At 45.2% G+C, this 14,400-nt stretch overlaps 1 protein-coding gene across 4 annotated transcripts in view; it reads right to left on the bottom strand.

Moving 5' to 3' along the window:
* LOC149367348 (transcriptional activator Myb-like) overlaps positions 1 to 14,400 on the bottom strand; it is a 116,933-nt gene that overhangs the window by 22,582 nt on the left and 79,951 nt on the right. For 3 of the 4 annotated variants that reach the window (XM_089555175.1, XM_089555190.1, XM_089555195.1), the window contains exons 13-15: positions 10,213 to 10,342; positions 7,304 to 7,426; positions 3,793 to 3,942 (exon numbers count right to left, since the gene is read on the bottom strand). In XM_089555175.1, the coding sequence (XP_089411301.1) occupies positions 3,793 to 3,942; positions 7,304 to 7,426; positions 10,213 to 10,342 (403 nt within the window). The remainder of the gene's footprint in view (positions 1 to 3,792; positions 3,943 to 7,303; positions 7,427 to 10,212; positions 10,343 to 14,400) is intronic. The other variant, XM_089555181.1, reaches the window with a different exon arrangement.

The raw sequence follows: 14,400 nt of genomic DNA, 5'->3' as shown, positions 1-14,400 counted from the left end.
CCATGAGTGAGTATCTGTAAGATACAGCTGTTGTATGGTTTTCTCTTGAGGGATATTGGTGAACTGCCATTCATGACCTCAGAGAACCTGCCATATGCGTGCTCCACCCCATTCTTATTCTTCTGGTTATTTCCCTCTCATGATCCGGACCTGTGGTCACTACACTTTCTCTTAAAAGCTTTAAGGCTGGTGACCACAGACCGCCTCCAGCTGTCGTCCAATTCCTCTAAACTTAATGACCCAACTCGAATACAACGACTTCTTTTATCCGCATCAGCATAGTTTTAAGGAATACCCGTCACATGAAACACAGCTTGCCCAGTTCACAGATGAATCACGCAGACTTGGGTACTCGTGATGTAACTTGGAGACAACATCAGTGCATTTCAAAGCCAGCTGCGCGTACCCGCAGCGAAATGTACAGCAACCCTGATTTGATTTTTGTATCGCAAAACCATCAGCAACCAGCATTTCGATGGCAGATGGGATGCCTCTCATTATGCAGAAGCCACCAAAGATTGCATATCGCCGGTTACGGCGCCGATTTTAGCTTTAGTCACTAGGCCTAATTATTTGCATCAGCCGTTTGTTGGTTCTTATCGTTTTGCCATTATCACCTTGTCATTCAGGGCCCTTCATACTGAGGGCCTAGTGCAGTTCCCGCAGTGGCGGGTTCACTTTCTCGTTTAGACTTTGCCCAAGACTGTGCGGTCACTGGAAACATGCCGAAGGCAGTGCAGCCATCGTACTCCGAGCTCGCAAAAATGGTTGGCATCCGTCACCTTTGTACACGATCCGCAGTGAGTTTTAATCACGAGGACCTTCAGAATGTGCACAGAACTACTCACTGCTTCCTCCATTATACCGGTGACAAGTGATTTTTTTCAATGAAATTTGATTTTTCGGATGTTTTCGTGGTCCCTAGACAATCACAAAAATCGGCTGCCGACAGTATTTGACACGCGAATGGGTGGTGCCACTGATAATTCAAGCTACGTGCTGCTCTGCCTGAAGGTGCTGGCCATTGCCCTCATGGTAAAAAAGCAAAGGTGATGACCAAATATTTCAGAACACTAGAGTAGGGTAATCCCACTACCTGACTGCTTCCCAATGGCAGTGTAAGTACCACATATTCTGTTCACTTTTGTTAATTGGAACTTCAGTTAATTCAGATTGCGTCGGCCTCCTCGAGGAATTTGAATTAATGAGCTTTAACCGTATAAAATGAATTGGAAAAAAACTAGAATACGCATCACCCATCCAACGCCTGTCAAAATCACTTGTCACAATCGTGCCGCAGACCCTGAAGGTTCAGTTTGCAGAAAAAATCAAGAGTCTGCTGCCCCCTTATGCAATAAGCTTTGAGGGAACAATGGATTAAGAGGGAAGCCTGGTCTTGAAAAAAAAAAATTATCAATGAAATCACAGTTAAGAAATCTTCAGGAAATATGTATTTTTGTGTGCCGATTCTAAATATGTCCTCTAATTCCATGTAAAACAATTCCTTGAGCACTTATGCAATTTTTATGCATGTATTCTGTGAAGAGCTTTGGAAAAAAATTTCTTGCGGGAAACTTGCTGATGTATGCCATTGGGTTCTTTTGACACCAAGGAATGCTATAAGGGTAAATGTGTCTTCCTGCCTATCACAGAACTTAAACTATAGGGTTTTGAAGTCGTTGCTTCAGAAATGAGAAGAAGTGTATATTCCTGTTTCTGAAGTGGCAGCTTCAGTACCCCATAACTCAAGTTCCATGATAGCCAGTATGATATAATTTTACCCTTATTGCATTCCTTGGTGTCGAGAGAACCCAATGGCATACATTTCAGCAAGTTTCGTGCAATAAATTTTTTTAAAACCCTCTTCCCAAAATACGTGCATAAAAATTACATAAGTGCTCAAGGAATTGTTTTACATGAAATTAAATGACATATTTAGAATCGGCACACAAAAATACATATTCCCTGAAGATTTCTTAACTGTGACTCCATTAATAAAATTTTCTGTTCAAGACCAGGCTCTCCCCTTAAGGGGGGAAGATGGTCTTAGAAATAAATTTTTAATAATGAAGTCACAACTATGAAATCTTCAGGGAACATGCATTTTTACGTGCTGATTACAAATATGTAATTTAATTTCATGCACAACAAGCCCCTGTGCACTCATGCAATATGTTAGGTAACTTTTGCCGAGAGTTTCAAAGAAATTCTGCTGCAGGGCACTTGAAATAAATTTTACTGCAGGGAACTTGTTAGACTGCAAGCCATTGGTTTCTCCTGGCATCAGGCTATGCAATAATGATAAAATTATCATCCTCCCTCTTATAGAAGGTGAGTTGTAGAATTTTTAAATCATCAGTTTCTTCTCGTTTGTGAAGTGGCAAATTCAAAACCCTGTAACTCAACTCCTATGATAGGCAGGATGATAATTTTGCCCTCATTGTGTAGTACTTTGATGTCAAGACAAACCAATGGCATGCGTCCTAGCAAGTTTCCGGCAGCAAAATTTATTGACTACACAACATATTATAAAGCTCCCAGTGACTTGTTGTACATAAAATTAAATTACATATTTGGAATCAGCATGCAAAAATATACATGTTTCTTGAAGTTTCCATTATAACGACTTCATTAACAAAATTTTTTTTTCTAAGACTAGCTTCCCCCCTTAACCACTAGCTGCAAAGTTGCCGAGTGAAACCCGTATGGGTGGTACGTACAGTGTGGACCACCTATAACGTAGGTCGCAGGGACCCCGAAAATGTGCACTATAGCCAAAACACAAGTGCCAAATGGGTATTGCACAAACCCTGCATTCACCACTGAACAAAAAGCACCCATTAAGTCTGCTGCACAACCATGGAAGTTGCTGCAAACACCAACTGCGCACGTGCTTGTTCTGCTCAGTTCTGCACAGGTAGTCAAAAAAAGCACGCGGTATGCTTGTTTCCCGAGTAACCACTGATCACCGTATAAGTTTAGGGTGAAGTTATCCCCATTGTGAGAAAAACTGGCACCGTGTCTGCGTGTACTCTCAGATGGCACTGAAAATCACGGCGACGAAGAGAAAGATAGGCGATGCCATCAAGTGGGATGCACACAGCAAGCCAGGCACCACCATTTCAGACAATCACACATTCTGTTTGTCTTATGTTTGCCAGGAGAAAAATCTTGAATAAACAGCGCGAACGACGACAAGCACAAGGGACAAGGGTACGAACGACACAGCACTGGCTAAACACTGAGGGCTTACTGCTGATCATACAAGTACACATACTGAAGCAGGGAAATGCATGCATCAGCACTCCTTCACTAACACTACTGCAAAAAGAGCTGTCACTCCTGGGGGCTGATAACCTCTGCTGATTTCTAGCGTGCTTCTGTTGCTGTTTTGTATGTCTTTCCACACACTGCTGACATCTATGCATTTATTATACTTGTATGATCAGCAATAAACGCTCAGTTGTTAGTCAGCGCTGTGTCTCCTGTGCTTGTCGTCGTTCGTGCTGTTTATTCAAGATGCTTAACCAACTAGTTCAGGAGCGTAAATTGCTGGGCTAGTTGGTTCATAATGTTGTCAGGGTGGAACCAGCAGAACACAGACGCAGGACAAGAAGAAAGGAGGAACACACACCACACCAGCGGTGTGCTGTGTGTGTTCCTCCTTTCTTCTTGTCCTGTGTCCACTGGTTCCACCCTTAACCAACTAGCCCTCAAAACGTGTTAACAGCGGAAAAAGGCAACAGCGTGGTGCATCCTCTCCATCAACCTGCAAACGAATGGGGAACCCACGGGTGTCTCGGGGAGGATGAACGATTCGGGGTCGAGGGGGGGCAGGCTGGTGGGGGCGGCCCCCACCGTGAGTCCAGGCACCGCAATGTCACCGGGGGTGGACCAGGTCTCGTGGAGGGCCTTGCGCACCCGCTTGGAGGGCGACAGGTTCTGCACGTGGGGAGAGGACACACAGAGGACCACTTTAGGGGACTCTCAGTGAGGCTAAAGGCTGATCACAAAGACAGAAGCTGCAGACTAGTCTGCTATACGCTCTTCATTTCCTGGCTACGTCTTGGGACAGTGTGACCGCGAACACAGTCGCAAACTGCTTTTGCGAATGTGGATGTATGACGGCACTGGCCACATATCCGATGGGCAAAAAGTTTGATGGGGACTTGGCCACTGAAGGCTGGGCAACGCTAGACACTCAAAATTCTTCATCACTGCAGACTTGAGGGTTGAGGACAGTTTGAGATCTGACTGGTAGAACAAACGAACTGTCGGCATCCGACAGCGATGAAGAAGGGCCAACGATGGCAGAAACTCTCAATGCCCTTGATGTTTTGGGCCACACAAAAAGCACTGGAAGCGTGAACAGTGAAACTGTGGCACGGTTTTATGCTTTTCAGGCAGGGCTTACCGGCAAAATCGAACCAAAGAAGGTGCAAACAAGTACAGTCAAACTCACATACATCAAACTCCAAAAAAAAAAAAAAAAAAGGTTACGAGTTCAATGTAGAAACAGCAGTATATTTAGCAACACAGAAACTCAATGAGATGGAAAAAAATGCACTTATATATTTGCCACTTAATGCATGCAGATTATAGAGCAAAACAGTCATGAATTCTTAATGCTTCTTCGTGTCGCTGCCTCAGAGAGCACATTTTTCAACAGCTGAGACCACAGCCTTCTGTTGACGCGCAATAGCAATGAACTATGCTGAGCATGTCGAACCACATGGGCACAGGTACTCATCACAATTCGCATCAGTGGTGTCCTGGTTATCTGCGATGTCAGCAATGATGTACAGCAAAATCTCGTTAATTCAAAGTCATCAGGACTGCGGAAAATATTCGAATTAACCAACCACAGTAAAAAAATGGACCCAGGCAAAAAATTTCTTTTGAGGGAATGAGCTACCTTTACTGCACAAACTTTGCAATTACTGTGTACTGCCGTGAAAAAGTTGACTGCCCAGCTCGCAGTCCTTGCGGTCTGCCCATCGCGCTGCGAAGCTCAGCGGCAGCACACAAAAGCCACAATCACAACTATTACGGGGAACGCGTTAACATGCCACAACAGGCTGGAGCTGGCAATACTGATGCCGATGTGAATAGCGGAAAATTGCGGCGGAGAAAAAAGTTGATGACGACGATGATGATCACGGCCTCGGGCGCGGCACCGGAGCAGACGTGGCCTCTGCGATCTGCTCCAGCGCCGTGCCCAAAGTGCACTTCGATCGCGGAGGCCACGGCGTGTGCGTAGCCTCCACAATCGTATTGACGTTCCGTATTTGCGACGAAAGACTCGGCACAGATGAGTTCCGTGAACTCAGACTATGGTTCAAGTTTGTGCGGTGGAAGACATTCAAGAACAGTACGAATTCAAAAACACGCGAGCGCAATGTGCCGACTCGTGCAGAATTTCAGCGTCGCAAGTTAAGAGGCTCCCTTTTAGCTTGAATTTCATTTTGTTTGATCAAGTTTTCAATGTCTCCTGCAGTTTGAGTTAATGAGGTTCCACTGTACACATTATATGGCGGCTTGGGTACTGACGGTGAGCGCGAACGAGGTCTGAAAAATCGAGTGGTCAGTGGCGGTGCGTCCGAAATTTCAAGCGCTCTTACACATTGGCTCTATGGGCCATGTCGCGGTGCCGCGGAAAAGTCCGAATAATCAAGCCTGTCCGAAAAATCAGGCATCCGAATTTTCGGTCGTCGACAAGGCCCTGTTGTATTGTACTGAGACTGAATGGCCCTGCCCAGTTCGGATCTACCCAGCAGTCAGTGTGGACGAGCTGTGCCGTCCCCAATGCATCTGCGAGCTAGGTGGGATGAATAAAAGCCAAGTTGCATGTTGCCACCCCTTTCAACGCAGCAGCGTTCTGAAAGAAAATGTGGCTTAAGTGAAGCCACATGCTGGTATGGTCATGCTGAGAAAATAGACAACTGGTCCTGCACAGGGTGCCCCCATTTCTGCTGCACTACGGACGATGCCGAGAGTCGGTCCGCACTGCAGTGTGCAGGGGAAAAAGGCCTAAGAGGGGTGTCACCTTTCAAAGCTCTGCACCATCGATTGCAGGGGGGTGACTCTAACAAGCCCTTTCTCCCAGAAAGGAAGCACTCTATCTCGTGACAATCCAAACTCAAAGGGGACAGACAGTTTGTTTCGACTGAGGGCAATGTGGCCCCAGTGGGTTGCTTGGGCCAATCGGAAGTGGGGATTAGAGCACTGCACGGGCCGAAATCTGAGGCCCGAGCCCGGCCCGGGCCCGAGACCTGAAGCCCGAGCCCGGCCCGGGCCCGCTAAATTATCGCGCTAGCGAGCCCGGCCCGGCCCGTGAATCCCGGATTGAAGCCCAGCCCGGGCTTGGCCCGGCCCGTTTCACAGTAACGCTTGAGGTATGCTGCTCACTCTGAGCAAGTAGACTGCTACTAGACCGATAAGAAACTGGCCGACAAAGGTTCTCAAAACTACAGTCTGACTTGCAGAAAGTTGGTTATTTTTAATCCAGAAGGAAGTGGTGAAGAATAGTGCTCGCCAAGCCCGTCTTTTGGACAGTGATCTTGTGTAGGTGCGCAAAGATAAACTAGGAAGTTCCGAGAGCCAAACAAAAAGGGCTGCATACACGCGTAATAGGCTACTTTGCATTCCTCCATGATTTTAATCAGTTATATTTTGCCACCCGCGAAGTATAAACATTAAAGCTGCCTAGCAAGCAGTGGGACGATATTTTTTTTTTTTAGTGAACGCGATCTCACAGGCAGAACTCATAGCCGAACTGGTCGCCTTTCAGCAGAAACGAAAAGCTAAGCTTGAGTATTTCACGGTGTGTGTTTGCAGACTATAAGCGTCCTAAACTCATATGTTCTTCCCGAATGCATTTCTAATAGTGTATAGGTATGTTTTGGAATGACGAACGATCAATGGCCAATTAAGGCCGGTTGAATTTTACTCTTACTGCACCGCGGCGTGGAAATAAGGAAATAAATAAGTCAATGAATAAAGCTTAGTTTTTTTCTCAGCGCGTACTTTAACCCATAGATCATCCGTGTCGCTGCTTCAATGCCACAGTTGTGTACTTCACTCTGCAATAGTGAATGAAAAGTCGGACACCAGCCGTTTCTGTACGAACCCAAGCCCGGCGCGGGCCTGCAGCTTTAAGCCCGAGCCCGGCCCGGGCCCGCAACTTCAGGCCCGGGCCCGGCCCAGGCCCGGCAAAACAAATCATGTCCCGGCCCGGCCCGGGCTTTCGGGCTGGCCCGAGCCCGTGCAGTGCACTAGTGGGGATTAACAAGTTAAGCCCCACCTCTTTGTTTCCCCGCTTCTTGGGCAGCTCCCCGACGGCCGTGAACCTGGCAGGCTGCTGCTGCTGTCCCACGCTGCCCAGGATGTCCCCAATGTCGTCCAGGTTCAGGGAGGGGGTCTCCGGCTGCAACAGAACATCACAGGCAGCAGCTCAGTACGTTGCCAAAACCTCCGTGGTGCAGGCAGTATGACAACACAGGGCTTCCTGAGTCTCAATTATGGATTAAAGCTCTGCTCCAGCAATTGCAGTGGCTGACCTTACTATGATGAAAAACTGTAGCGCTCGAGACGAGGACACAATGAAGACGACAACACATGCGCTACACAACGAAGACGACAACACATGCGCTATTTTACGTATGCAGAACGACAGGGATCTTGCTCTGCAGACTGCTGTTGCGATGAGCGACACAGTGTGAATAGGACTGATGGGAAAACACACAAAAGGGCCCGATGAACTAGAAATGAACTTGATCAGGGTGGATCGCTACAGTTTTTCATCATGAGCAACCAACTCGCCCAAACATCCACCCTGACCTTACTAGTTTAAGGGGGGAAGCTGGTCTAGGAAAAAAATTTTTCTTAATGAAGTCACCATAATGGAATCTTCAAGAAACAGGTATTTTTGCATGCTGGTTCCAAATATGTAATTTAATTTTACGTGAAACAAGTCCTTGTGCACTAATATGTTATGTTATGCAACCTTTTGTCAACAGCTTTCAATATATTTTGCTGCAGGAGACTTGCCAGGACGCATGCCACTGGCTTGTCTCGGCATCAAACTATGCACTAAGGGCAAAATTATCATCCTGCCTATCACGGAAGTTGAGTTGCAGGGTTTTGAATTTGCCACTTCACAAATGGGAAGAAACTGATGATTTCAAAATACTATAACTCACCTTCTATAACAGGCAGGACGATAACTTCACCCTTATTGCATAGCTTGATGTCAAGAGAAACCAATGGCATGCAATGTAACAAGTTCCCTGCAGTAGAATTCCTTTCAAACCCTCGGCAAAAGCTGCCTAACATATTGCATAAGTGCACAAGGACTTGCTGTACATAAAGTTAAATTACATATTTGGAATCAGCACGCAAAAATGCATGTTCCCTGAAGACCTCATAGTTGTGACTTCATTGATAAAATTTTATTTCTAAATTTATTTCTTGCCCCCTTAACCACTAACGCCACAGTGCACTTGTCATGGGAGACGGACTGCGCCCACCCCCAAGGACTAGTTGCGGCTGGCAGCTGTGTTGGCTGCAGTTTTCAACACTAGAGATGTTAGTTGTCCATGAAACATGCTTTGCTTCTTTAGCGTGTCTTTAGCCTGACAACTGTCATTTTTGGGCAAAAAACGCCCAAGAAATTTGGCTACATTGGTAAGCCTCTCGGAAAATATTGTGGTGGTTTAAGGGTTAATCAGCCCTTTCTTCTGGAAAGGAAGCCACTATCGCTTATTCTTGCAGGTGGCCCCATGCAACAAGTGTTGCCTTCGAGAGGCCCTTTCAAAAAGACACTCGGCACCTAGACGGTCAAGTCTTGAACATCAGCAGCAGCACTGGACTCTACCCCAACTTCACAGTGAAAATTGACAATGCGATGCACTGCGCTATACTGCCAAGACATTCCGCAAAGAATCCCGGTGCCACGCAATTCTCCACCAGATTAAACAAAAAAAAAAAAACTCCGCGTGTTGATGGAATTGCATAACCAGGCTTGGAGTGCGGCCTCATTTCGGTGACCAGAACCGACAACGCACTTCTTCACCAGAACAGGATTTGGCCACCCTGGTGTAGTACTTGGCCACAACCTTCTACGAACAAACTAATCAACCTTCGGCTCTCAGTCCCCAGCGGCTGCAGAGCAAATGACCAGCCAGACCTGTGACGCAGTGGAGGGTGCTAAGAATCTCTGGCTCCGGACAGGCCGCCATTGGAAACTGAACCTCGCAATGGTTAACGCAAGAACCTTATCCAGTGAGGCTAGTCTAGCAGTGTTGTTCGAGGAACTAGCGAATATTAAATGGGACATCACAAGGCATAGTGAGGTTAGAAGGCCAGATTTAGGTGTGTGCAGTGTTAAAGGGCCCCCAATATAGAGCAATTCTATAGCATCAACGAGAGCGTGACAGTTATTGTAATTCAGCTGATTAAAAGGTACAAGCTGAAGGTGGTGCAGACCTATGCGCCCACATGCAGCCATGACTTTTTTCAACTTCGTTATATCCAGGTTTAACTGAATGCACTCACCCTGGCAAGTTGAGAAAAATTTATGTCACTGACCGCAAGCGGTGTGGCAGTCCGTAAACATCCGACTTTGATGCCACCTTGATGATGTTAGCATCACAATACATGGACCCTGTGGGAAGTTTCACAAGTGGTAACATCAAAGAGCTCTGGATAGATGTAAGGGCTTGCTGGTGGTTCATAGTTGACAGAACAGCACACATGTTGACATGCATAATGCCGCCAACTGCCATCTTCCCCTCTCACTCATCAGCAGTGGTAGCATTGTGATGCACTATCGAAGGAGCTTCATCGTGGGCATGCATTCGCTGCCTGTAGCGGGATACAACTTAAAAAAAAAAGAAAAACAGCAGTTGCTAACACTGGGCCGCAGTCCGCGGCGTCCTGTATAACTCCGCTGGCCACTCGCAACTGTAAACAAAATCAGCTTTTTAATGTTTGACTATATAAAACATACAACGTATCGAAATTATAGAGCTCATATAGTTTTTTTCTTGTGATAAGCTCCTCGTTTAGGTAACAAGAAACGTTTAACCAGCAGACTACTTTTTCGTTGCGGAGGAATTGAGCGCGCGGAGGCTGAATGTGGGTGGAGCTTCACTGCTGACTTGATTTGTATCCGACTACAGTGGTTGTGGGACAACAACAATTGCCACCCACCAGTCTGGCGATGGGGCCGCCCCTCTTCTCCAGTTCGGCCAGGGCATTCTTGAAGGGCGTCGGGGTGCGGGGGGTGTTCTCCAGGTGGAGCCTCTGGAGAACGGGCGTGCGCAGGGGCTCCTCCTCGCTGCTGCAACGCAGAGAAGACCGTCTCACCCAAGCTGCAGCTTTGGCCACAGTTGAGGTGTGCAAATGATGAAGATACAACCCGCACTATTATACGTAGGGGTTGGACTTTTCGGTTCTTATTTCAGGACGCTACTTCAACGTTTTCAGCGAATATTATTTTCGACAAATGAAACTGATTTTTTCCGTGACTTAATGAAGCAATTCCGTGTTCTCAAAAGTAATTTAAGGTCTACCTCGCTATTTTTTGTCATCCAGAACAATTTATTTGCTAGTAATTAACACGCAAATAGTAGTACAGGTATTCTAGGACCACAGCTGAATGGAATAGTTTAACTTTATACCAAAGGCACTCGGCCTTACTTGTCTTTCCTGTCAGCCTCATTAAACCACGTAACAAGCTCAGATTAGCACTAGCTCTGCTTTTTTTTTTTTTTTTTTTCAAATTAGTATTGCCTTTTATTGAACACTGCCACTGCTTGCTTGGGGATCTGGCACCGACATGGCGGCCAGAGATTCATGCTTGGTCTTTCTTCAGGCTGGTTATTTTTATCGTCCTGTTAGCGGTAGACCATTTAGAAAACTGGTGCCAGATCCCAACTCACCATCCACTGTTTTCTTGACGATTATGCAGTGTCTGTCATGCGCGCGTACTATTCGCAGGCTATTACTGCTTTCAGGGGATACTGAACAAAATCCCGGACCCCTGTCAGCTCAACTAGGAAAAAAGATGTTCGATGTGATTATGACAATACTGTCAATGCAGCAAACACAGTCTGAAATTCTCAAAGAAATTCGAATCATTCGTACTGAACAGCAAGTTCTGGAGCAAAAGTTGCTGCAATTAGCAGGAAAAATTGATTCTATGGAAGGAAGCGTGCTTCCTATGAAGGACGATGCGAAGAAACTTTCCTCAGATCTTGCTGTCACATGTAGCAAACTGCAGGACTGCCAAGATGATTTGGAAAATCGATGTAGAAGGAATAATTTGATCTTCAATGAAATTCAGGATACCCTGAATGAATCTTGGGCGATTTCTTTCTGCTCACAACAACTGAACGTCACATTTGGCCCTGAAGTCGTTGAAAGTGCGCCCAGAATTGGTAATTTTTCCCAAATGAAACAGAGACCACTGATTGTGAAATTCCTATCGCTTAAAGACAAACAACGGGTGCTGTCGGTGGCCTCAAAGCTAAAAGGAACAGATTTTGCACTAAGTGAGGACTACTCAAGGAAAGTACGACTTGACAGGCAAAAACTATTTCAGTTTGCTCAGAAACGTGGCGGCGAATTCAAGATTAACTTCAATAAGTTGAAAATGCGCAACCAAACTTTTATATACAACAGCCAAACAGACACTGTGGATATATTTGCTTTGTAGCCACTACAGAATGCGCCCTCCAACAAAATAAGAATAACTGATGCTCACGACCTAGTATCTATAACAGTAAATTGTTGCAGTCTAAAAAATAAAACGATAGAATTCGCTTCACTCCTCGAATCATCGAAGCCGCATATTGTCTTTGGAACAGAATCTTGGCTGGACGATACAATCAATGACATTGAAATCTTTCCGCATAATTACGTCGTTTATAGACAAGACTGCAACGTGCACGGCGGTGGTGTATTTGTTCTTATCCATGACAGTATCCTTAGCATGCCGATAGACTTTGAAACCGAATCCTGTGAAACAGTGTGGTGCAAAATTCTTCTAAAAAACGGCACCTCTCTTGCAGTTGGTTCATTTTACAGATCACCCGGTTCTAGCAGTCCCCAACCTCTGTTTGAGTTGAGCAATATACTCTTAAGCTTACAAACAACATATATAATACCCGCTGGTGATTTTAACTTGCCGAACATTGATTGGTCCTCATTAAAGCCTGTACCTAATAATGCACCCCTACTGTACATTGTTTTCCAGAAAATGGTTACTGCCCATTCTTTGCTACAGTTCGTTAACACCCCGACTCGGACGAGCTGTACTACCGCAAATGTACTGGACTTATTTTTCTGTAATGACCGCGATCTTATATCAAATGTTGTCACACTGCCTGGGATCAGTGATCATGATGTGGTTGTCACTAAGTTATCTTGTACAGCCCAAACCTGCCGCGCTTCAGAACCACGCAAGGTGTTCTTCTACGAAAAAGGCGACTACGCCTCACTGTCCGCCGAACTTGACGCATTTCTTCCCCACTTCCGATCACATATCTCACGCCTTGATATTAATGGGTCATGGAATCTCTTTTCAAAAGAAAACTACTATCGTTAACACAAACCTTCATTCCTTCGCGTGTCATTTCCGCCAAGCGCCATAGCGATAAGCCATGGCTAACAAGAGAACTTCGCACGTTGATAAACAGAAAAAAAAGATTGTTCCGTAGATATTGTCAGTTTCCTGATCGAAAGCTGCGCTCACAAATGAAAGAGCTGAGCAAGGTCATTACAAAAGAGATGTGCACAGCACATAATACGTACCTTTCCAATCTAGGCGATAAACTTAAATCCAACCCAAAGGAATTGTGGAAATACATCAAAAACAAGAAAGATACCAGGCAATCTATTCCAGATGTTATTGATGGTACAAACTACAATGCCGATAAAAAGGCAAAAGCTGAAAGTTTTAATGCATTTTTTCAATCTGCTTTCTCACAACCTGCAACTGCAGTCACCGCTTCGCAAGGCGTTACCAACTTAACAAAAATGAATGAGGTATCATTATCCGAATGTGGTATCGCGTCCTTATTGCAGAAGATTAATGTACATTCTGCCCCTGGTCCAGATGGCATATCAAATTTTGTCCTCAAGAACTGCGCGTTAGCTATTGCTCCCTTTTTGGTACTACTCTTTGAAACCTCTCTTGAGCAAGAAGTTTTGCCCCCTGACTGGAAAAATGCAAGCATTATTCCTATCCATAAGAGCGGTGACAAGAACGTAACATGTAACTACAGGCCTATTTCATTGACAAGCGCACTATGCAAAACACTAGAGCATGTAATTTACACAAACCTAATTAATCACCTACAGAGTAATAACTTCTTTTCACCAACGCAGCACGGTTTTAGGGCTGGGTTTTCTTGCGATACGCAATTAATTGAATTTACTCACGATATTGCAGTTTCAGTTAACTCAGGTACGCAGGTTGACTGTATATTTTTAGATTTTCGGAAGGCATTTGATTCCGTTTGCCATGCACTTCTGTTACACAAAATGTCCCTTCTTAATATACCGGCCAATCTCTTAGCATGGATTCAAGCACACCTCTCTGACAGAAAACAGTGCGTGGTTCTGGACGGTGAGTGCTCATCAAGTGCGCCTGTGTCATCTGGTGTCCCACAGGGGTCAGTTTTGGGCCCTCTACTTTTCCTTGTTTATATCAATGACCTTACTGACCGTACCACCAGCCGTGTACGATTGTACGCAGATGACTGCTGTATCTACCGCGAAATCACTAGTGCGGCGGACTGTCAACATTTACAGAACGACCTGGACTCGACGTTTTTTTGTAGTGTCAGTCCTGGAAGATGTCTCTTAATTTATCCAAATGAAATCTTATAAGGTTTACAACTAAAAAACAGCCAATTCTTACCAATTATTGTATGGATGGAACCTGCATGTCAGTCGCAAGAGAATACAAATATTTGGGGGTTGTATTCTCTGCCAATTTGTCATGGAATGCTCATATAGATAACGTAACTACGAAGGCTAGTCGAATGTTAAATTTCCTCAAACGAAACTTTAATCAGGCACCAACAAAGCTAAAGGAAACATTATTTATGTCAAATGTGCGTCCTATTCTTGAGTACGCTTGCAGTACTTGGGATCCGTCAACCCAGTGTAACATCGCAAAACTTGAACGCGTACAGGCACGTGCTGCTCGCTTTGTATCAGGTAATTATGACTTTTCAAAAAGATCTCGCGATATTTCCAAAAACCTAGGGTGGCCGCTGCTTGAAACGAAAAGCAAATACCTGTGCTTGTCGCTATTTTATAATACCCTTGACACTAGAACAGGCATCGATAAAGATAAATATCTAAAAAAACCAACATATGTATCTGCAC

The sequence above is a fragment of the Amblyomma mixtum genome, chromosome 1 (genome assembly GCF_055824585.1).
Source record: "Amblyomma mixtum isolate Tamu chromosome 1, ASM5582458v1, whole genome shotgun sequence".
Taxonomy (NCBI): domain Eukaryota; kingdom Metazoa; phylum Arthropoda; class Arachnida; order Ixodida; family Ixodidae; genus Amblyomma; species Amblyomma mixtum.
The sequence above is the reverse complement of the archived record's forward strand: the minus strand, read 5'-3'. Positions and strand labels throughout refer to the sequence as shown.